Here is a 24,612-nt window from a genome sequence, read left to right as displayed (position 1 = left end):
GAGCAAAACAATGCTCATTATAACAAGGAGATCAAGTATTAGCACATAATTATGCCACCAGGTGAGAACTACATACCAAGCATAGTTTTAGCAAAAACACGTCCAATTTTTTATACAGTTCAAATTGAAGATGAACTGGTTTGGCCACACCATGCTGACCAATTGTTTTCATCTTAGTGCCAACTTCTTTAGTATTGTGAATACTACCATGGAAGACTTTGTTGAATTTGTGTTGTCTGATGATTTGTCCATGCTACTGTACCACCCAAGAATGATGCAAAATTCTTTCCAAGATAAGAAATGTCTACTGAAGTTTAAAATCATATTTCTAGGGTCATGAACAACCAAATTCCAGAATGTCATATGCAACCAAAACATCCTCCTGATTGACTTTCTTCTTGAATATGTATAATGGGAGGGGGGGCTATCATGTTTCTCAGAGGGAGGGTAAAGGGCAAGGACAAAAATGTAGGAAATGGGTCAAACCAGGTTGAGTGAGACATCAGACAAAAAGAGGAACTGCCATTGGAACAGGGTACTGGTTACTGAAGCTAAAAACAGAACTGGTAGTTCAGACTTGGGTGAAGTTTGCTTGGGAAAAGCCAGACACATATGGTACAACTATTAGTTTGATGTTCTCATTCCAGCCTTTAGAAACAATAATATTTAGTTGGGGACTGAGTACCTGAGTTTTGTGTAGAGGTTTGGATGCTTGTGACAATTCAAGACAGATGAATACTGAAAGGAGATTTGGAAAACCTGGAAGCAGATCCTTGCTAAAATAGCTAAGAGAAACTCTAGTTTGAAAGGATAGTTGGAAAACCTGGAGGTGGATCCTTAATGAAAATAGCTGATGAAAAGCATTTGTAAATGTTTAACTTTTCTGTATAAATTATTCAGACCCAAAATCTAAATACTGAAGGATATGATCCAAATAAATATATATTTGTCTAATAGCAAATCTGTAATAACCATCACTTTGTTTTAATAATCTGAACAATCTAGTTAAGAACAGCAAAAGCTCATTTGGTTTGTAATGCTAAATACGTGTATGTACCACATAAAGCATTGCTGAAAAAATTAAGTTAGAACAAATCCAACCAAGGGACATCTCAAAGTGTATTACAACTAATGAAGTACTTTTTGAAGTGTAATCATTATAGTAATGTAACAAACATAGCAACCAATGTATGGCTGCCACAAACAACAAAATGATAATGATTTGGTGGTTGAGTTGAGTGAGAAGTATTAGCCAGAATACCAAGGATAGCTGCCCAGTCCTTCTTTCAGATAGATGATATATAAGCTTGCAAGGTAGAAGCTTATATGCAGTTCTGCACGGTAGTGTCAGATTGGATTTTATGCTCAAGTCTCTGAATGGGGCTGGAATTCCACAAGCTTCTTGCTCCACAGCCAGCATGCTGTCAACTGTTATACAAAACAATTTTGTCAACCAGAAATTTTCTTGGGTCCCTCCCATAAATTGATAAACCTGTGTACCTTAACCTGCCTAATTTCCAATAAGAACAGCATTGGAACTGGAGAATTCCAAATCATCAAATAGCAGAATTTCTCCAAGCATAAGAAATATCATTACATTAGTTGATTTTAGTTTGTTTCAGTTAGGCATAAGAAACCATGTATTTCGATAAACAGAAAGTCCATCTTTAGCTTTCCTAAACGGAGTGAGAGCAGGTAAGTTTTTTTTGTTGTTTCTTGGTAAGGGACGTAATAGGGATGGCAGTGCAGGCAGTGCAATGTTCCTCCTGTGGGATGTTTGAGGTGAGGGACACCGGTAGTGTCCCGGCTGATTACATCTGCAGGAAGTACATCCATTTCCAGCTCCTTGAGGACCATGTTAGGGACCTGGAGCTGGAACTGGAGGAACTAAGAATCATTCGGGAAGCAGAGGCAGCTATTGACAAAAGTTACAGGGAGATATTTACTCCTAAAAGTGATACGTGGGTGACTGCTAGAAGGGGTAAGAAGCCGTCAGAGCAGCGATCCCCTGAGGCTGTTCCTCCCCAAAATAAGTACTCTGTTTTGGATGGTGTTGAGGAGGAAGACTCAACCAGGGTAAGCCATGGGGTACAGGTCTCGGGAGTAGAGCCTGTCCTTGACGCTCAGGCAGGAAAGGGGAAGAAAAGAACAGGATTAGTGATTGGGGATTCCATAGTTAAGGGGACAGATAGGAGAGTCTGTGGGACCGAGCGAGACTCGCAGTTGGTATGTTGCCTCCCAGGTGCCAGGGTCATTGATGTCTCTGATCGAGTGTTCGAGATCCTTAAGGGGGAGGGGAACCAGCCCCAAGTCGCGGTTCACGTAGGTACCCATGTCATAGGTAGGAAAAGGGGCGGAGATGTAAGGCAGAAATTCAGGGAGTTAGGGTACAAGCTTAGGGCTAAAACAAACAGAGTTGTTATCACTGGTTTGTTACCTGTGCCGCAGGATAGCATGGAGAATATTAGAGAGAGAGAACATTTGAACTTGTGGCTAAAGGGATGGTGCAGGAGAGAGGGTTTCAGATACTTGGACAATTGGGGCTCAAGGAACAAAGAACAAAACAGCCCGGGAAACAGGCCCTTCGGCCCAACGAGCCCACGCCGCCATTTTAACATTGAGTCCCCTCTCCACCCATGACCCTTGTCTATGCTTATGGCATTCCACATTGAGGGAAGACTAATTTAGGGACAATTTGTTACATCAATTTGCCTAATAGCACATCTTTGGGGTATGGGAGGAAACCAGAGCTCCCGGAGAAAACCCACACAAGCACGGGGAGAATGCGCAAACTCCCACAGACACTGGCCCAAATCCATGTCTCTGCACAGCAGTGACAGTCAGTGAGCTGTCGTGTTGCCAGCATCTGGTCCAGTTTAAGCGTACACGAACGACATGAAGTACTAGGCTATTCTCGAAACAATCAAGAGCAGCCCTCATACGACCCATCGCGTGTATGCCCCTTGTTGGACAACCTGTGGATTAAAAGAGAAAAACATCAGTATCATCCACATCCTCATACACACATTTAAGGGAATCCCCAAGTGAAACAAGTGAGCAGAAAATAAGTTGGAAGGTCCATAGGAATCAATTGATTCCCAGGGACGTCCCAAGGCTCCTGAACCTTATTTAAAACAGTCTCCTATATCCCTCCATCTCCATCCCGCTCATGCGCCTATCTAAGTAACTCTTAAACAACTCCAGCATGCCTGCTCCACCACCTTACTTGGCAGAGCATTCCATACCCCCACTACCGTCTGTGTGAAAAACCTCCCTCTAACATCCGAATTATACCTCGCCCCCCTCAACCCTAAGCCCGTGGCCCCTCGTAATGTGTGTTTCCAACCTAGGAAAAAGCTTACCACTGTTTACTCTATCTATACCCTTCATAATCTTATATACCTCAATCTATACCCTTCATAATCTTATATACCTGTATTAGATCTCCCCTCAGTTGCCGTCTTTCAAGGGAAAACAGCCCCAAATTTGCCCAATCTTTCCTCATAACCCAGTCCTTCCATACCAGGCACCATCCTGGTAAACCTCCTCTGCACTCTCTCCAGGGTCTCCACGTCTTTCTGGTAGTAAGGTGACCAGAACTGGACGCCGTACTCCAAATGCAGCCTAACCAATGTTCTATACAACTGCAATGTTAGACTCCAGCTCTTATACTCTATACCCCTTCCTGGGCTCATTCTGGGGAAGGTGGTACCTCTACAAAAGGGATGGTCTGCACCTGAACCAGAGAGGTACTAATATCTTGGGGGGAAAATTTGCCAGTGCTATTCAGGGGGGTTTAAACTGATTCAGAGGGGCAATGGGAACCTGAATTGTAGCTCCAATGTACAGGAGGATGAGAATAGGGAGATCACGGATAAGGTTTCTAGGTCGCAGCAGAGTATTGGCAGGCGGGATGGTGGGTTGAAGTGTGTATGCTTTAATGCGAGGAGCATACACAAAAATGTGGATGAACTTGCAGCCTGGAGTGGTGCCTGGGACTTCGATGTTGTGGCCATTTCAGAGTCATGGATAAAGCAGGGAAAGGAATGGTTGCTGCAGGTTCCGGGGTTCAGATGTTTCAGTCAGAGCAGAGAAGGTGGTAGAAGAGGGGGAGGTGTGGCATTGTTAGTCAAGGACTGTATTACGCTGGCAGAAAGGATGTTTGATGTGGATCTGTCTATTGAGGTAGTATGGGCTGAGATTAGAAACAAGAAAGGAGAGGTTACCCTGCTGGGAGTTTTTTATAGGCCTCCAAAAAGTTCCAGAGATGTAGAGAAAAGGATTGCAAAGATGATCTTGGATAGGTGCGAGAATAACAGGGTAGTTGTTATGGGGGACTTTAACTTTACAAATATCGATTGGAAAAGCTATAGCTCAAGCACGTTAGAGGGGTCAGTTTTTGTCCAGTGTGTGCTGGAAGGTTTCCTGACACAGTATGTAGATAGGCCAACAAGAGGTGAAGCTACATTGGATTTGGTACTGGGTAATGAACCAGACCAGGTGTTAGACTTGGAGGTAGGTGAGCACTTTGGTGATAGTGACCACAATTCAGTTACGTTTACCTTAGTGATGGAAAGGGATAGGTATATACTGAAGGGCAGAAGTTATAGCTGGGGGAAAAGTAATTATGAGGCTATTAGGCGAGATTTACGATACGTAGGTTAGAGTAGGAAACTGCAGGGGCTGGAAACAACTGAAATGTGGAGCTTATTCAAGGAGCAGCTACTGCGAATCCTTGATAAATATGTACCTGTCAGGCAGGGAGGAAGTGATTGAGCGAGGGAACCGTGGTGTACTAAAGACGTTGAATCTTTGGTGAAGAGGAAGAAGGAGGCTTATGCAAAAATGAGACATGAAGGCTCAGTTAGGGCACTGGAGAGTTACAAATTAGCCAGAAAGGAGCTAAAGAGAGTGTTAAGAAGAGCTAGAAGAGGACATGAGAAGACTTTGGCGGATAGGATTAAGGACAACCCTAAAGCTTTCTATAGGTATGTCAAGAATAAAAGATTGGTTAGGGCAAGATTAGGGCCAGTCAGAGACAGTAGTGGGAAGTTGTGCGTGGAGCCTGAAGAGATAGGAGAGGCACTAAATAAATATTTTTCGTCAGTATTCACGCAGGAAAAAATCAATGTAGTTGAGGAGAATACTGAGATACAGTCTTTTAGACTAGATAGGATTGAGGTACTTAAGGAGGAGGTGTTAGCAATTGTTGAGAGTATGAAAATAGATAAGTCCCCTGGGCCAGATGGGATTTACCCTAGGATTCTCTGGGAGGCTAGGGAGGAGATTGCAGAGCCTTTGGCTTTGATCTTCATGTCATCATTGGCTACAGGTATAGTGCCGGAAGACTGGAGGATAGCAAATGTTGTCCCCTTGTTCAAGAAGGGGAGTACAGACTATCCTGGGAATTATAGACCGGTGAGCCTTACTTCTGTTGTCGGCAAAGTTTTAGAAAGAATTATAAGGGATAGGATTTATAATCATCTAGAGAGAAATAAATTGATTAGGGATCATCAACACGGTTTTGTGAAGGGTACGTCGTGCCTTACAAACCTTATTGAGTTTTTTGAAAAGGTGACCAAAGAGGTGGATAAGGGTAAGGCAGTTGATGTGGTGTATATGGATTTTAGCAAAGCGTTTGATAAGGTTCCCCATGGTAAGCTACTGCAGAAAATGCAGATGCATGAGATTGAGGGTGATTTAGCAGTTTGGATCAGGCATTGGCTAGCTGATAGAAGACAGAGGGTGGTGGTTGATGGGAAATATTCAGCCTGGAGTTCAGTTACATGTGGTGTACGTCAGGGATCTGTTTTGGGGCCACTGCTGTTTGTCATTTTAGAGGAGGGTGTAGAAGGATAGGTTAGTAAATTTGCTGATGACACCAAAGTCGGAGGAGTTGTAGACAGTGAGGATGGATGTTACAGTTTGCAGAGGGACATAGATAAGCTGCAGAGCTGGGCTGAAAGGTGGCAAATGGCATTTAATGTTGAAAAGTGTGAGGTGATTCGCTTTGGTAAGAGTAACAGGAGTACAGAATATAGGGCTAATGGAAGGACTCTTGGTAGTGTCGACGAGCAGAGAGATCTGTGTACATGTGCATAGATCCCTGAAAGTTGGCACCCAGGTTGATTAGGTTGTTAAGAAGGCTTACGGTGTGTTAGCATTTATTGGTAGAGGGATTGAATTTCGGAGCCGTGAGGTCATGTTGCAACTGTACAAAACTCTGGTGCAGCCGCACTTGGAGTATTGCGTACAGTTCTGGTCGCCGCATTATAAGAAGGATGTGGAGGCATTGGAAAGGGTGCAGAGGAGGTTTACAGGATGTTGCCTGGTATGGTGGGAAGGTCTTATGAGGAAAAGCTGAGGGACTTGAGGTTGTTTTCATTAGAAAGAAGAAGGTTGAGAGGTGACCTAATTGAGGCATACAAGATGATCAAAGGGTTAGATAGGGTGGATAGTGAGAGCCTTTTTCCTTGGATGGTGACAGCTAACACGAGGGGACACAGCTTTAAATTAATGGGTGGTAATTATAGGACGAATGTCAGAGGTAGTAAGGGCATGGAATGCCCTGCCTGCAGCAGTTGTGGATGCACCAACTTTAAGGGCGTTCACATGGTCAGTGGATAGGCATATGGATAATATTGGAATAGTTTAGGTTAGAGGGTCATTAGATTGGTTCCACTGGTTGGCGCAACTTCGAGGGCCAAAGGGCCTATACTGCACTGTAATGTTCTATGTTCTAAACATATCCTCAGCAACGCAGATTATGAAGCAGTTAGAAAGTTTGTTAAGATGCTTTTTAGGCAATTTCACTTTTCCTTTTCAAGGTTTTAGATATAATACTGCTCTGTGTGCGTTAATGGCACTGAATCTTAGGGCACAATTCACCCAAATCAGCATTAAATGCCCCACCAGTGGGAAAAACAGAGTATTTCCAGCTGGTGCTGGCAGCATCTATCAAGTCAGATTCACCCACTTGAAAGATGCAAATGAATGCATCTTGAGAATTATGCTGGCCAGCCCGGCTGTTCAGAGATTAGGCTGCTATTTGCAAATAGGTTCCCCTCTCCACCCTCCAAACCCTAAATAACAGGTCAACCCCCAACACAACTTCAAACCAGCTAAACATTTTTCACTTCCTCTTTTGTATAACATTGGTTAGGAACAATGGAAGCAGGGACACTGAGGGTGCACTCGAGCATGGAGGGAAAATTAAATAAACACAACTGACTGCATGCAGAGTAAAAACCATTCTGTTGTTAATCAAATGGGAGTTCAAAGGACAGGACTGAAATTGAATGGAAACAAAGGTTTTGAGGGGGTTTGAAGGTATTTCAAAGACTGTTAGCTTTCTCTGAAGGCTGGGAGAGTTGAAATAAATGGTGTACTAAAACAAAGAGGCTGTGAACAACTGTGGCAATCATATTTTCCCCCTAGTGAAAGTGACTGTTAGAAGGATTTGAAAGGGATCTTCTCGCTCCTGCAGCTTCCTAGTTAGTGAAAGGGAAATCCTTTCCACTGAATGCAGTGCTGTGGTGATTTGGAAGACTTTCAGCTGTCCAGAGGGCACGGAAATTTAAGTGACCAGCGAACCTGAATGATTTTAGAGGATAGAGACTGTAATGCATATTTTAACCACAGGTTGGTATCTGAATTCACCATCCTGAAACTGTATTAGCAATTTTGAAAAAGCTGAGGGTCGATAAGTCCCCTGGGCCAGATGTGATACATCCTAGGATATTTTGGGAGACAAGGGATGAGATTCCGGAGCCATTAGCTTTGGTCTTTGGGTTCTCACAATCCACGGGGATTGTGCCATAGGACTGGAGAGTGGCGAATGTTGTTCCTCTCTTCAAGAAAGGAAATAGGGTTAAACTCCATCTGCCACTTTTCGGCCTAGCTTTGCATCCTATAAATGTCTCTTTGCATCCTGCAAGAGCCCTCCACCTCATCCATGACTCCACCAATCTTGGTGTCATCAGCATATTTACTAACCCACCCTTCAGCCCCCTCTTCCAAGTCATTGATAAAAATCACAAATAGCAGAGGACCCAGCACTAATCCCTGTGGTACACCATTGGTAACTGGCCTCGAGTCTGAAAATTTGCCTTCCACTACCACCCTCTGTCTTCTATGAAACAGCCAGTTATTTATCCAATTAGCCAAATTTCCTTCTATCCCACATCTCCTTACCTTCTTGATGAGCCTACCATGTGGAACTTTATCAAACGTCTTACTAAAACCTATGTATACGACATCAACTGCTCTACCTTCGTCTACACACTTAGTTACCTCCTCAAAGAATTCAGTCAAATTTGTGAGGCAGGACTTACCTCTCACGAAACCGTGCTGACTATCCCGGATTAAACTGCATCGTTCCAAATGGTCATAAATCCTATCTCTCAGGACCCTTTCCATTAACTTACTGACCTCCGAAGTAAGACTAACTGGCCTATAATTTCTAAAGTGAACCTTTAAAAATACAATGCAGTATTGCATTGACCCTGAATAAGTGCAAGGTGATTCATTTTGGTAGGACAAACTTGAATGCGGATAACAGAGTCAATGGCAGGGCTCTGAGGAATGTGGAGGAACAGAGAGATCCTGGGGTTCATATCCACAGATCTCTGAAGGTTGCCACTCAAGTGAATAGAGCCGTGAAGAAAGCTTATTGAATGTTAGCGTTTATTAACAGGGGTTTGAGTTTTAAGAGCTGTGGAGTTATGCTGCAACTATACCGGACATTGGTGAGACCACATTTGGAATGTTGTGTTCAGTTCTGGTCACCTCACTATAAGAAGGATGTGGAAGCATTCGAGAGAGAAGATTTACCAGGATGCTGCCTGGTATGGAGGGTAGGTCTTATGAGGAAAGGTTGAGGTTGCTGAGGCTTTTCTCTTTGGAACGGAGGAGGATGAGAGGTGACTTAATAGAGGTTTATAAGATGATAAGGGGGATAGATAGAGTGGACGTGCAGAGACTATTTCCTCGGGTGGATGTAGCTGTTACTAGGAGCATAACTATAAGGTTCATGGTGGGAGATATAGGAGGGATGTCCGAGGTCGATTCTTCACTCAGAGAATGGTTGGGATGTGAAATACACTGCCTGCTGTGATAGTAGTGTTGGACACTTTAGGAACTTCCAAGCGGTTATTGGATAGGCACATGGAGCACACCAGAATGATAGGGAGTAGGATAGCTTGATCTTGTGTTTGAACATAGCTCGGCACAACATTGAGGGCCGAAGGGCCTGTATTGTGCTGCTGTTCTATGTTTCTATGAACACCTTTCTAGAAGCTAGAAGGGGCTGACCAGTCTTTAGATTCCACCCCCCCATCCCAAGGCAGAGTGCTGAATTGAACCTCTTACCCCCAGCTCGAGCTTGTCCACCTCCCAGGGACCTTAGGGGATCCTCTTACTGCAATCTAGCAATGGTAGAGGGATATATGGACACAGAATTGACCTCCTTGATTCCCTCAGGGTCCAGGGTGCCAGACCAGAGTGGCGGTCCCAGGGGTAATGCATTGTTGGCACATCCAAGATGCAGAGTGTCTGAGGAGGGGAGGAAGGCTGAGGGTGGTCTGAGGGGGAGGGGAGTCTGAGGGGTGACTTGGGGAGGGGGGCTTGGGTGAAAAGGGTCTGAGTGAGGGAGGGTGGCTGAGGGGGAAGAGGGGCTGGGTGGTGCGGTTTGTGGGAAGAAGGGGGCTGTTAGGGAAATTTGAAACACCCTAGGATTAAAACACTGATAAGGACTATGAAAACAGAGTGGATTCATTTAGGATAAGAATCACAGGGGTTTTATTTATATATATATACAGTGCTGTCTGTACTGAAACACACATAATCACAAGTTAAAGGATTTAAACATGGATTTTGAAAGTGTATTATTGAACAGGCATCCGGCTTGGCTAATGACTCAGAGTTCTGAGGCATTATGGGAAAATAAACCAGTAAAGTGAACTACATTCTTTATAAACAATATACCCGCAGAAGCATAACTCTTATCAGCATGGATACCAGATGGTTCAATGAAAGACACATTCATTGAGCAAGGGTGAGTTAGTGGTCCCAGACATCTCAATGAATCGGCAGAATCTTCAACTAGATAAGAGAGTCTAGAACAGGCACTAGATGGCCATGGGAAAGTCAGGCAGAAACCACTAGAACTTATTGTTCCCATGCAGTCAGAGAACCCTGTAATTGGTCAAAGAATATGACATTTACTAATGATGATTGGTTCATGATGAGCCAGAGGGCAGGTGAATTGTCTTTTGGAAAATGTATAATTATAATGCCACCATGATGTAACTTTAGGACTGCCCAGCTCATTCTCTCCCTGTTTGTCAATAATTGGACGACTGTTCAATGAATAGTCATCCGTTTATTCAGACGGTCAATAAAGAATGTCTTTCACCAGAATATTGTGGTTGTAAGTATTAGTTAAAGTTGAGCTCAATACTTAGCCTCTGAAAAAACCCTACAGGGCCTCTGGGGAGATCTCAGTGGTGGAGGGGAACTAGTCCACATTGGTTGTTACCAACTGCAAAGCCTGCCTAGTGCGGTTCCTACTGAGGAGGCAGGTAAATAGTGGGTGGCTGCTAAATGGACCGTCCAGCCCTCTAATAATAAGTCAATGACGGGTTTTATTTAATTATCAGGTTCATTTCTACTTTGGGCAGGAACCCAACTGGGGCTAATGAGGCAGTCTAGGTGAATCCCAAATGTCTTCACGTCCAGTAGGAATTCTGTTTTTAGCCCCGATGCCCAATTCAGTGGGCAATGGGATTCTTGCTGATGGAAGTCCCCTTAATGTAACATTTATATCTGCATGGAGTGTCATGGCATAATTCACTGAATTCTCAACCAAATACTCAGAAGTTCTGGAGTATTTCATTTATTATTAAGAACACTGCTGCCTATGTAATTGTTTATGGCCTTGTCTGTATTAACATCTTATATAACTGTAAAGTGCTGGAAACTAAGGATAAAATGAAACTCTTTTAGTTTCTGAATTTGAAAGTATGTTTCTACACTTGTACCAAACTCTGCAAATTGCATTGTATCACACTCTCCCACACACTGATGAACTCCGTCTTGAGTTTAAAATCCTCATCGTCATCTTCAAATCACTACTTTCCTACTTCTGTCTCTTTCCTCAATCCTGTGTGGTGTACACCTCCACTGGGCAATCCATGGTAGAGTCTTCAGCCATTTTGCAGTCACAGTTTAAACATAAACCCAGTCTTGCTACCATTTCTTAGCTTCAAATGTTTCTATAAAAACGTTTTTTGGTAATTTTTCCTTTCGATTGATTATTATTCAACAATGTAAAAATTAACATATCTGTAATGATGTGAAATGTACACCTTGATCTTGTTACTTGACTATTAATCAAATATTGCAGCAAATTTACGGTCTCACTCTCAAAACATGTATTGGCTGGGTGTCCTGCGTAAAGGAATGTTTTTGGTATGGAAAAAAATAGTATACTAGTTAAACAAGATTAATTGGAGAAATTTATTTCAGGCTGCAAGCATTCCAAACACCTTAAGCATGATAATAGGAATTTGTTGACTAATCTCCAAGACAAAAATATTAATGTATCATAGGATATTCAACAAGCTGTGAAACACAGGTTTATGGATCAAAAGTAGCAAATATTTAAGAACCCTGAATGAGATGTTGCAGTACAAACTGCTGTAAATCCTCTCAGAATCCTGTGTTAGAGTTTTAATAAACAGGTTAGACATCCTGTAAACTAAAATCTGTATTCTCGGTCAAATCATAGATGTATTTACATCCTAAGGACTTTATAGTACATATACTGAAATATCAGACAAAATGTTATGGTCGCTCCCACTAGTGGGATCAACCTCATCTGCCAAAGCCTTTTGATTTTGACTTCTGAATGGCTTACTGTATTTTACAGGTCAACCCCTGCCAATGGCAGGGCTGTAAAATTCCACCCATAATGTTAAAGTTCAGGTACATCCTCTAATTCAATTAAAGATAGAATATTATAAAAGACAATCTTTGTTAAGTTAATTTAATCTTAAAAAAACTATATTTTATGTTTTAATTATAAAAAGCAATACATTTGAAGTGGGTAGTTGATCTTCAGAAGAATATAGATGCTGCCATTTGCTGTAGAAATCAGTGAAAATGTTGATTTTATAACTTTGTTTCAAAAATGTATTTTAAGTTTCGACCAGGGATCTGTTCATTTTCATCAACAGATTTTGCATCAGTTGCTTCTTTTGCCTCTTTCACTTCCTCTTGCTCTGGCTTTTTACTTTTAAGGTGCTCACCACGTAATATTTGTAAAATAGTAAGAGGTTCTTGAATTCTAGATTTGGCGTGGACGTATTCTATGTATTCCACAATTCCATACAATATCATACCCAGTATGAGAACTATCATCAAGACAATCAACTTGACCTTTATGCACAAAAAGTTTGCATAGGCAAATGCTGTAACAAATCCCGCAGATTCCCATAGTCGGTAGTTGGCAAATGCTGCTTCTTTCTGCTCCAGAAATAGAACTCCATAAAGGGCTTGAATGAGAAAGAACAATTATTACGTCAAATATCTGTCTTTATCCCGTGGAAGATATTTTCAAATTCATCTTATTTTCAAGTTCAAAAGCAGCAAACAAAATGTTAAAGTTCTGGAGCAAAGCAATTTTGAGGGGTGAAAATAAACTAAATAAGCCGGAAAGAGACTGCGAGTATAACAAAGATTAGAGACGAGATGATGTTGGAAAATTAGTAAAATTTCAAAGCTAAATTTGAATGCATGAATCATTTGCAACAAATTAAATGAATTAGCACCCTGAAGGACGAGCATGAGCAGCCAGTGCTGATGGCCTGTGGTCCTGCAGGCTGAGTTTAGGGAAGTAGAAAGGAAACCAACAAATAAGACCTCAAAAGTACTAATCCCTACGTTTCTCCCAGTACCACAGACAAAAGAAACAGCAGAATAGAACAGATTAATCCATGGCTGGAGAAATGGTACAGGAGGGAAGACTTTAGATTCCTGCAATACTTGTACTAACTCTGACCAATGGGATTCGTACTGGTTGGACAGATTTAAATAGTTTATAGGGCCATAATCAATAATTGAAGTATAAGGCAGAATATAAGTTAACAAACTGAGGCATTATGAGGGTAATACAGTAATCCTACGGGCTTAAATCTTCACATATACCAGGAAAATCGAAATTGCAGTGACAGTTTGGAAGATGAATCCATGAAAAGTATATATGATAGATTTATATGTTGTTATATCAAGGAACCAAGCTGGGAACAGATTATTTTGGATCTGCACCATGAAAAAGTGTTAAGTAATTGTAGGCAGCACGGTGGCACAGTGGTTAGCACTGCTACCTCACAGCACCAGGGACACAGCTTCACTTCTGGCCTTGGGTCACTGACTATGCGGGGAAATTCTCCCTCTGTCTGCATGGGTTTCCTCTGGGTGCTCCAGTTTCTTCCCACAGTCCAAAGATGTGCAGGTTAGGTGGCTTGGTCATGCTAAATTGACCTTAGAGTCAGGGGATTAGTAAGGTAAATATGTGGGGTTATGGGAATAGGGCCTGGGTGGGATTGTGGTTGGTGCAAACTCGATGGGCTGAATGGCCTCCTTCTGTACTGTAGGGATTCTATGATTCTATTCTTTAATAACCTCATAGTAAAGAAGTTTTTAGGGAAGAGTGATCATAATATGTTATAATGTTATATTGAGTTTGAAAATAATATAGATAAGTCTGAAACTAAGGTCTTAAATATGAAAAACGCAAAAATCTATGAGGGGCATGTTGGCCCAGTTAGATTGGAAAACCATACTAAAAGATGCAAAGGCTAATATTTGAAGAATTAGTACATAATTTGCAACTATATACATTATTTAAGACACAAAAGCCCTGCACAATAAGTTGTCCAACTACAGCTGAGTTAAAGGCAATATGGGATCAAAGAAAGAAATTTATATAATGTAATCAAAAAGAATAGTACGCCTGAAGATTGAGAAATTTTAGAATTCAGCAAAATAGGACCAAGAAATTGAGAAGATAAGAGAAAAGAGAATATAAGAGTAAATAAACAAGCGAGGAAATAGGAATGATAATTCCTATTCCTGGTAATTATAGGCTGGTTAGCCTTACTTCAGTGGCCATGATTAGGCAGCAGCATTCTGTGCCAGATTCACAGCAGTCTCTTAGTGGAGGACTCTCATCAATCAGATTTCACTAAACACCTGAATCCAACAAACATCTCTGGTGCAATGATGCAGTTTGAGGCTTTACTAACATAGGATGTGATGTTGCTATGTTTAGCAAGTTACAATGTGTATTTCTGTGTTTACGGAAGAGAGCTCACAACACTAGAGGAAGTAGAGGAATTGAAGGAAATGTGCTACACCTTGCAGCGCTGACTCCATTTTTTCTTCATATATTAATTTATGGGATGCTGTCATCACTGGCTAAGCTAGCATTTATTCCCATCCCTAATTGACCCTGAGAAGGTGGTGGTGAGCTTCCTTCTTGAACCATTGCAGTCCATGTGGTGCAGGTATTACCACTGTGCTGCTAGGAAAAAGGTTCCAGGATATTGACCCAGGAATAGTGAAGTGATTCAGTTCCAAGTCAGCATGGCTTGAGGCTTGGAGAACTTCCAGTCAGAGTTCTTTTTTCATGTATCTGCTGCCCTTATCCTAGATTGTAGTGGTCATGGATTTGTAAAGTGCTGTCTGAGGAGTCCTGATGAATTCCTGCAGTGGATCTTGTAGATGGTACACACTGCTGCCACCATGCATCAGTGGTGGAGGGAGTGAATGTTTGTGGGTGGTGTGCCAATCAAGCAGGCTACTTTGTTCTGGATGGTGTCGAGCTCGAGTGCTGTTGGAAATGCACTAATCCAGGCATCTCCTGACTTGTGCCATGTAGATGGTGGACAGACTTTGGGGATCAGGAGGTAAGTTACCTACCACAGGATTCCTAGCTCTGACCTGCTCTTGTAGCCACGGTATTTATGTGGCCAGTTCAATTTCTGGTCAATCGGGGATTCAGTGCTGGTTATACTATTGAATGTCAAAGGGCTAGAGTTAAGATTCTCTCTTGTTGTAGATGCTCATTGCCTAGCACTTGTATGGTACAAATGTTACTTGCCACTATCAGCTCAAGCCTGGATATTGTCCAGGTCTTGCTGTATTTAGACATTCATATTTAGCATTTAGCATAAAACATTTAGACAGGTACATGATTAAGATGGGTATAGAGGGATATGTGCCAAATGTGGGCAATTGGGACTAGCTTAGTGATTTAAAAAAAAGGCAGCATGGACAAGTTGGGCCTAAGGGCCTGTTTCCATGCTGTAAACCTCTATGACTTGATAACTGCTTCAGTATCTGTAAAGTCACAGATGGTGTTGAACATTGTGCAATCATCAGTGAACACCTTATTTCTGACCTTATGATGGAAAGAAGGTTGTTGATGAAGCAGCTGAAGTTGGTTGGGCCTCAGATATTGCCCTCAGGAATTCCTGCAGTGATGTCATTGGATTAAGACAATTGACCTCCAACAATCACAACCATATTACTTTGTGCTATTTATTAATCTAGTCGGAGAGGGTTTTCTCCCGATTCTCAATGACTCCAGTTTTGCTGGGCTGCGTGATGCTATAAATGTCAAATGTGGCTTTGATGTCAAGCGAATAACTTACACCTCTGATGTTCAGCTCTTTTGTCCACATTTGAACTAAGGTTGTAATAAGGTCAGGAACGGAATGATCCTGGAAGAACCCAAACTGAGTGTCAGTGAGCAGATTATTGCTAAGCATGTGAAGTTTGGTAGCACTGTTGATGACCCCTCCCATCACTTCACTGGTAATCAGAAGTAGAGTGCTAGGGCAGAAATTGGCCTGTTGAATTTGTGAGGGAAATACTGGGCAATTTTCTACACTTTATTTATCAGTGTCACAAGCAGGCTAACATTAACACTGCAATGAAGTTACTGTGAAAATCCCTTAGTCACCATTCTCTGGCACGTGTTCGGATACACTGAGAATGAATTTAGCATGGCCAATACACTTAACCCAGAGGAAACCGATGCAGACACAGGGAAAACATGCAGACTCCATACAGGCAATGACCCAAGCTGGGAATCAAACCCGGGTCCTTAATGCTGTGAGGCAGCAGTGCTAACCACTGTGCCACCCAGACAGATTGACTAGAGGTGTGGCAAGGTCTGGACCACAAGTCTTCAGTAATTTTGCTGGAATGTTGTCAATATCCAGTGCCTTCAGCTGTTTCTTGATATCATGTAGTGTGAATTAAATTGTTGAAGATTGTAGCAAATATTTCAACTGTACTGTTCTGTATTTATGTGGTGGGTCCCCCATCATTGAGGATATTTTGGAGACATCGCCTCCTGTTAGTTATTTAATTGTCCATCACTATTCATGACAGTTTGTGCCAAGCTTAAATCTGATCTGTTGGCAATGGAATCACTTAGCTTTTGTCTGCCCCTGCTGCATATGTTTCTTGGAATGCAAGTAGTCTGATGTGGTAGCTTCACCAGGTTGACACCTCATTTTTAGTTATTCCTGATGCTGCTCCTGGTATGACGACTCCTGCACCCTTCATTGATTCAGGGTTGATTCTCTGGCTTGATGGTGATGGTAGAATGGGGAATGTGCCAGGCCATGAGGTTACAGATTGTGGTCTGTAACCTCATGGCCTGGCACATTCCCCATTCTGCTGCTGCACCTGGCTTGCAGCACCTCATGGATGCCCAGTCTTGAGTCATTAAATCTAATTGAAATCTGTCCCACTTAGCACAGCGGTAGTACCACACAATGTGATAGAGGATATTCTCAACATGAGATGGGACTTCATCTCCACAAGGACCATGCACTGGCCAGATGCATCTGTGACAAGTAGATCAGTGAGAAGGAGGTCAGATATATCTTTCCCTCTTGTTGGTTCCCTCACCACCTGCCGCAAACCCAGCCTGCTAACTACTATGTTCTAATAAAAGCAAGATACTGCAGATGAAGTAAATCTGAATAAAAAACAGAAAATGCTAGATAAACTCTCTATAGAGAGAGAAACAGAGTTAATATTTCAAGTCAGTGACCCTTCTACAGAATTATGTCTTGTTTGATCTGATGCCATGAGACTTCATGGGGTCCGGAGTTCATGTTGTGGATTCCTAGAGCAACTCCTTACTGATTGTATACTGCCTCTTTTGTGACTGTCTTGCCAGTGAGACAGGACATCAGGACATAGATCAGTTGGAGACTTGTGTGGCGAGATGGCAGATGGAGTTTAATCCGGACAAATGTGAGGTAATGCATTTTGGAAGGTCTAATACAAATAAGAAATATACAGTAAATGGCAGAACCCTTAGGAGTATTGATAGACAAAGGGATCTGGGTGTACAGATACACAGGTCACTGCAAGTGGCAATGCAGGTGGAGAAGGGAGTCAAGAAGGCATATGGCATGGTTGCCTTCATCAGCTGGGGTATTGATTTAAAAATTGGCAAGTCATGTTGCAACTTTATAGAACCTTAGTTAGGCTGCACTTGGAATATAATGTTCAATTCTGGTCGCCACACTACCAGAAGGATGTGGAGGCTTTGGAGAGGGTACGGAAAAGATTTACCAGGATGTTGCCTGGTATGGAGGGCATTAGCTATGAGGAGAGGTTGGAGAAACTTGGTTTCTTCTCACTGGAACGATGGAGTTGAAGGGAGATCTGATAGAAGTCTTCAAGATAATGAGAGGCATGGACAGAGTGGATAGTCAGAAGCTTTTTCCCAGGGTGGAAGAGTCAATTACTAGGGGACATAGGTTTAAGACGCAAGGGGCAAGGTTTAAAGGAGATGTATGAGACAGGTTTTTTACACAGAGAGTAGTGGGTGCCTGGAACTCGTTGCTGGGGGAGGTAGTGGAAGTGGATATGGTAGTGACTTTTAAGGAGCGTCTTGACATGTACATGAATAGGATGGGAATAGAAGGATATGGTCCCCGGAAGGATAGTGGGTTTTAGTTAAGTCGGGCAGCATGGTCGGTGCAGGCTTGGGCCAAAAGGCCTGTTCCTGTGCTGTAATTTTCTTTGTTCTTTGACATGCCCAAGGATTGTGGTGTCTGGTACATTATCTGGAACTGATTTATTTTTATTTCTTTATGGCATGTGGGCATGGCTGATTGTCCATCCCTAATTGCCCTTCAACTGAGGAGCTTGTTAGGCCAGTTCAGAGAGCATTTAAGATTCAACCACATTGCTGTGGATATGGAGCCACATGTAGGCCAGATCTGGTTCCACCAGATTTGGGGTTGGGTCACTGTCTGTGTGGAGTTTGCACATTCTCCTTGTGTCTGCTTGGATTTCCTCCAGGTACTCCAGTTTCCTCCTACAATCCAAAGATGTGCCGGTAAGGTTGATCGGCCATGCTAAAAATTGCCCCTTAGTGTCCTGAGATGTAAGTTCGAGGGATTAGTAGGTAAATATGTAGGGATATGGGGGTAGGGTCTGGGTGGGATTGTGGTCAGTGCAGACTCGATGGGCCAAATGGCCTCTTTCTGCACTGTAGGGATTCTATGATTCTATGATGATTTTTGCAAAGGTAGCAAGATTGGAAGTTACCCTGTTAAGAACTGGCACACTTTTCAAGATGTAGAGATACCAGCGTTGGACTGGGGTAAACACAGTAAGAACTCTCACAACACCAGGTTAGAGTCCAACCAGTTTATTTGATAGTAATCTTACATAATCTTACTAGCTTTCGGAAACGATGTTCCTTCATCAGGTGTGTGGAAGGTTCCTTTGTCAGGTTCCTTCCACACACCTGATGAAGGAACATCATTTCCGAAAGTTTGCAAGATTGCTATCAAATAAACTGGTTGGAATCTAACCTAGTGTTGTGAGACTTCTTACACTTTTCAAGAGCCAGGCAAGGTGATTAGTAGTTGTGATAGTGAACAACATGAACAAAGGATTTTCCATTTCTGAATATCTGTTGTAAACGATGAATATTGTATATGCTTCTTTAATATTCCAAGTTAGACAAAACTATGCTATTTAAAATATATTGACCACAGAAAATCAATGGAATACAGTCTTATGCCAGATTCTATTTCATCATCTTTCTTGTAGTTTTGCCACAGTCATTCAGATAGACTATTAAAATGAAAATACAAAATTAACAATAAATATCTTATCACTTACTACTGTCAACATACCATTGGTCTGTGTCTGCCAAATAGCATCAGCCATTCCCCAAAGAAAAGGAAACACAAAATACACTACCATTTGTTCCGGTCGTGGACGCCATAAAAACAGTGAAATTATTGATGCTAGATTCATAATGGTTGCTGTGACATGAAACAAATAAAAATGACTTTAGAGACAGCACAGTAACATGCATTCAATCTTTTTAGCATATCATAATGAGCCTGAATTTGCTGAAAATCTTCACCATGATGTGATGCATCTGTGTTGCGGAAATTATATTGCATGATATATGCCATTATGTACACCAAGCCCTAACTTGCTGGGACTTTTGAGCTGCTTCACACAGAGCATCGCCACAAGTCTTGAACAACTAATAATCGTAGTTCAGCTCCCCTTTTAAAATCAAGTTTGATGCTATAACTGCAGAGGATGCACTTCTCACATGAAATTGCAACACCTGTGAAGTCACTAACAACAACATCTCAGGCAGCTGCCTGTGGCAAACACAGCACAAACCAAACAAGGGAAAAGAACATTGTTCTCATTCCCTACTGCTCTCTTCACCACTCCTCAGTTTGAAGTTTATTTATTTATTAGTGTCACATGTAGGGTTACATTAACATTGCAATGAAGTTACTGTGAAAATCTCCTAGTTGCCACATTTTGACGCCTGTTTGGATACACTGAGGGAGAATTTAGCATGGCTAATGCATCTAACCAGCACATATTTCGGACTGTGGGAGGAAATCAGAGCAACCAGAGGAAACCACATAGACGAGGGGAGAATGTGCAGACTCCACACAGACAGTGACTCAAGCCAGGTATTGAACCTGGATCCCTGACTCTCTGAGGCAGCAGCGCTAACCACTTTGCCACCGTGCTGCCCTCAGTCCCACTCATCCAGTTATCTACCTCCCACGTTGTTTGCCTCCATTCACTGGTATAATTTGGATGCTAGAGGGAGGTTTTTCACACAGAGGGTCGTGGGGGTATGGAATGCACTGCCAAGTAAGGTGGTGGAGGCAGGCACACTGGACTTGTTTAAGGTTTACTTAGATAGGCACATGAGCGAAACAGGGATGGAGGGTTATAGAAGACAGTTTTAAATAAGGATCAGAGCCTCGGGACGTTCCTGGAAAACTAATGCTACACGTGTTGATGTTTTGTCTCTTTTACTCCACAGGTGCGTCAGTCCACCTTGTTGTTTAACGAGGGGCACGCACATGGTGGGCCGTGCGTGGGCTGCTCTTGGATGTTTCGAGAGTGGCCTAGTACTTCGCGTTGTTTGTGTATGCTTAAAACTGGACCAGCAGATGGGCACCACAACAGCTCAGTGATTATCACTGCTAGCTGTGCAGATACATGGATTTGGGCCAGTGTCTGTGGGAGTTTGCGCATTCTCCGTGTGGTTGCGTGGGTTTTCTCCGGGTGCTCCGGTTTCCTCCCACACCCCAAAGATGTGCTCTTAGGCTGATTGGTGTAACAAATTGTCCCTAAATTATTCTCCCCTTAATCTGGTTTCCAATGGGTATACCATAAGCATAGACATGTGTCAAGGGTAGAGTAGGAAAAACACATTGTTAAGATGGCGGCGCGGGCTCATTGGGCCGAAGGGCCTGTTTCCCATGCTGTGTTGTTCTTTGGTCCCTCCCATTTTCCTCTGCTCACTTCACTGTTCCCTCTGACTTTCCTGAACATGCTCTGCTCCTTCCCCTGCTATCTTTGCCATTTCACACTTTCCCTGGCTCTCTTCACTGCTTGCTTCGTCATTGCATCTTCCTCTATCTGTCATTCACCATCTGTGTTCTCTGCCTCCAGTTCTGAAGGGAGCAGCAAAGAGAGCAAGAGGGAGGACAAGAGGGAAGAAGAGGGATTGGAAGGCAGGTAGCAGATTGAAGGGAGCGAGAAGAAAATGGAAGCTGTGGAGCAGACAGTGGGCACCAGGAAAGAGTGGGAAATGGAAGGCACAATAATGTCATCAGCGATGGGAGAAACTTTATGGAATGAACTTAGTTTTTGTTCCTTTCGACGGCAGGAGTTACAATGTATAATCAATGGTGAGGTCTAGTTTGTTGAATTAATGGCACAGCTACTTACACCATTACAGAATGGAGCGAGATTTTAAAATTCCCACCTTTGTTTTCAAACAGCATGGAGTTTAATTCAATGCATCCATAGGGTACATAACTCGAGAATTTGGTGAGTGAGTGGATTCTAAATGTTTTAAGGATTGATTTTGCTTTTAGTATTAAACTTAACTTTAACATTGTAGTTTATTTCACTGTATTAGTCAATGATAAATAAGCTGCCTACTTGGGAGGCAGTAAAGTTAATTAGGTAAGTAATTAGAAATTACATCAAAGATGTGTAGGTTTTGTGGATTAGTCATGCGCAGTATTTCTGGGGATAGGACAGAGGAGAGAACCTGGGTGGGATGCTCTTTCGGAGAGTTGCTGCAGACTGATGGACCGAATGACCTCTCTCTGCACTGTAAGGACTCTATGGTTCTACATTGTAACCTAGTAAGTGGGAATTACCTCAGTTCTTTGGAATTGTTGCTAATTTAAACAGGAACCTCAAGTATACGACTGCTTCCTTAAGGACTTCATGATAAAATCATTCCTGAATGTGGGCATTGCCGGCAAGGCCAGTTACCTGTAATTGTCCTTGAGAAGGTGGAAGTGATCTCTGTTCCACTGTGTTGCTGAGAAGGGATTTCCAGGGTTTTGATCCCACCTTGCTGAAAGAGTGATAATATAGTCCCAAACCACACTGTTTAGAGGGGAACTTTCAGGTGATGGTGTTCCCATGCTGCCCTTGTCATTCTAGTTAGTAAAGTCCATGGCTTTGGAAGGTGCTGTCGAAGGTTTCTTCATGACTTATTGCAATGTACCTTGCAATGTACATATATATCAGTGTGCATCAATGGTGGAGGGAATGATGTTTAATGTCATGAGTAACTTGATTTATTTGATTGAGCAGCAGAGAAGGATGCACCCCACACCCTGAACCCCCATGGGACATGCCAATTACCTCCTGAACCTGGTCAGACTCCCCCCAAGCTCCTGGAACCCATATGATCACCCCCAATCTGCATCCTGCCCAAGTACCGCTGACTGCCAATATATCTCAAAAATTTATGGATGGATTTCAACAAAATTTTGCTACATAAAGGGTATGACCCAAGGGAGAACTGATTATTTTTTGGTGAAGATTTGGATCTGGATCCTGGAATTTTTTAACATTGGGAGATAGGTTGAATTTATTCTTTTTTAGAATGTTGAGAGTTATTTTGTTAGAACATTGTTGGCTCTTCTACATTTCATAGTGTCCCCCAGTCATCCCTGTGCAGTCCGTTGCCCAGAGTGTCATGGGTGTGCACAAGTCTGCATTTCCCCACAATGTTGTCATCCTCAGCACTGAAAGTCATTTTGCTTAAACGCTTCACTACCTATGTTTTATTTATATATTTCTTTTTTCAGTTTAGTCTTCCTTACCCCTATTATTATTTTTGTGTATCCAATTTTTATTGAGTTCTTTTACGTTGGTATTCTCTGCTTAATTAACGTTGATTTTATTCCCTTAGATCTAATTAATTATCTGATCATTTACATTTACTATTGCCCTTTGGGGTAAATTACTTATCACTTTTCCCCTCTGCATCACATTCCTGGTCCCAGTAAATTCCTGTTGTCACTATTCAACAAACAGTGCATTGAATAGATTTATCAAAGTCTCGCCCTGCTCTATGCTAAAAGGTAAAGTAAATCTCTCTGCAAGTTGGTTGAAAACTTTAATAAAGTAATTCTTTGACAGTTGGGCTTCTTCCACTTTCCCCTGAATGATATTTTATATTAATAGTTATTAAACTTATGTGCTAAACTTGATTGCAACCAATAATGAAACATAACTAGGGATTGTCTCATTACTGTGGGCGGCACAGTGGTTAGCACTGCTGCCTCACAGCACCAGGGACCCAAATTTGATTCCCGGCTTGAGTCACTATCTGTGTGGAGTTTGCATGTTCTCCTTGTGCTTGCGTAAGTTTCCTCCCACAGTCCAAAGATGTGCAGGTTAGGTGGATTGGACATGCTAAATTGCCACTTAGCGTCAGGGGGACTAGAAGGGTAAATATGTGGGGTTATGGGATAGGGGCTAGGAGGGACTCTGATCGGTGCAGACTTGATGGGCCAAACAGCCTCTTCCTGCACTGTAGGGATTCTATGATCCTACTCTTCATAATGTTTTTGAATACCAATTAATATATTCAATATCAATATATTTAAAGCTATCAGTATATATTCCATCCATTCCTACATTATCAGATCATAGCCAGAGTTAAACACACTGCTTTTAAGTAACCTGTTGTTTTGTCCTGTGTTAGATCTCAGTAGCTTGAATGTGTATCAGATAGTTACAATGTTGCTGATCCGCTGCTATGCGGGGTACTGTATTTTTCCAGAAAATTGTGACATGAATTTGCTATTGCAGTCACCGTACCAGCACTTCAGTGAATTACAGGGTCAGCCTTTTTATTGGGTTATTGTGGTATCTTTCTTGAATAAATCATTTTTGGCTTAAGCATATCTCCACATACTTGTTTTCCTTTGAGGAATAGTGGGGACATAGTGAAAGGTTATCAGCCCATAGAGCCACATCATGAGCTGACAAGTTCTGATGTGAGCCTTAAAATCATAGAAAAGTTATGGCCATTCAGCCCATCAGGTTTTCACCTGCCAAAGAGAGAAAAAAAAACTACTCATTATAATCCCCATTTTCCAGCACCTGGACTGTAGCTTTGTGGGTTCCCGCACCTCAGATGCAGATCCAGGTATCTCTTAAATGTTTTGAGCATTTCAGCCTCAACCACCAATTTAGGCAGTGAATTTCAGATACCCACCATCCTCTGTTTTTCCTCACGTCCCCTCTAATCCTCTCCCAATCATCTTTAATCTATGCCTCCTGGTGGTTGATCCTCCAGCTAGAGGAAGTAAGACATTCCTATCTACCCTATCTAGGCCCCTAATAATTTTGTACACCTCAGTTAGGTTACCCCTTAGCTTCGCCTATTCTAAGGAAAACAACCCAACCCTAACTAATCTCTCCTCAGAGCTGCAATTTTCAAGTCCTGACAACACTTTTGTAAATCTCCTCTGCTTTGTCTCTAGAGTAATTATGCCCTTCTGGTAATGTGAAGACCAGAACTGTACACAACCTTCTGCTGTGGCTTAACCAGCATTTTATAAAGTTCCATCATTGCATCCCTGCTTTTGTATTCAATACCTCACCCAATAAAGGAAAAGATTCCATTTGTTTTATTAACCACCTGTCTTGGTACATTCAAAGACATGTGGACATGCACTCAAAGGTCCCTCGCTT

The 24,612-nt window shown here is 42.3% G+C and overlaps 1 protein-coding gene and 1 long non-coding RNA gene across 2 annotated transcripts in view; one reads left to right on the top strand and one right to left on the bottom strand.

Annotated features, from left to right (window-relative positions):
• LOC145350568 (uncharacterized) overlaps positions 1-24,612 on the top strand; it is a 36,637-nt gene that overhangs the window by 5,184 nt on the left and 6,841 nt on the right. The gene's annotated exons all lie outside the window — the stretch shown is intronic.
• Positions 11,536-24,612, bottom strand: part of unc93a (unc-93 homolog A) — a 79,956-nt gene continuing 66,879 nt past the window's right edge. The window contains exons 7-8 of the mRNA XM_080199767.1: positions 19,242-19,373; positions 11,536-12,554 (exon numbers count right to left, since the gene is read on the bottom strand). Of these exons, the coding sequence (XP_080055893.1) occupies positions 12,172-12,554; positions 19,242-19,373 (515 nt within the window). The 3' untranslated portion in view covers positions 11,536-12,171. The remainder of the gene's footprint in view (positions 12,555-19,241; positions 19,374-24,612) is intronic.

Source organism: Carcharhinus amblyrhynchos, chromosome 12, assembly GCF_965287045.1.
Source record: "Carcharhinus amblyrhynchos chromosome 12, sCarAmb.v2.hapA, whole genome shotgun sequence".
Taxonomy (NCBI): domain Eukaryota; kingdom Metazoa; phylum Chordata; class Chondrichthyes; order Carcharhiniformes; family Carcharhinidae; genus Carcharhinus; species Carcharhinus amblyrhynchos.
Note: the sequence above shows the minus strand (reverse complement) of the source record. Positions and strands in the feature narration are given on the sequence as shown.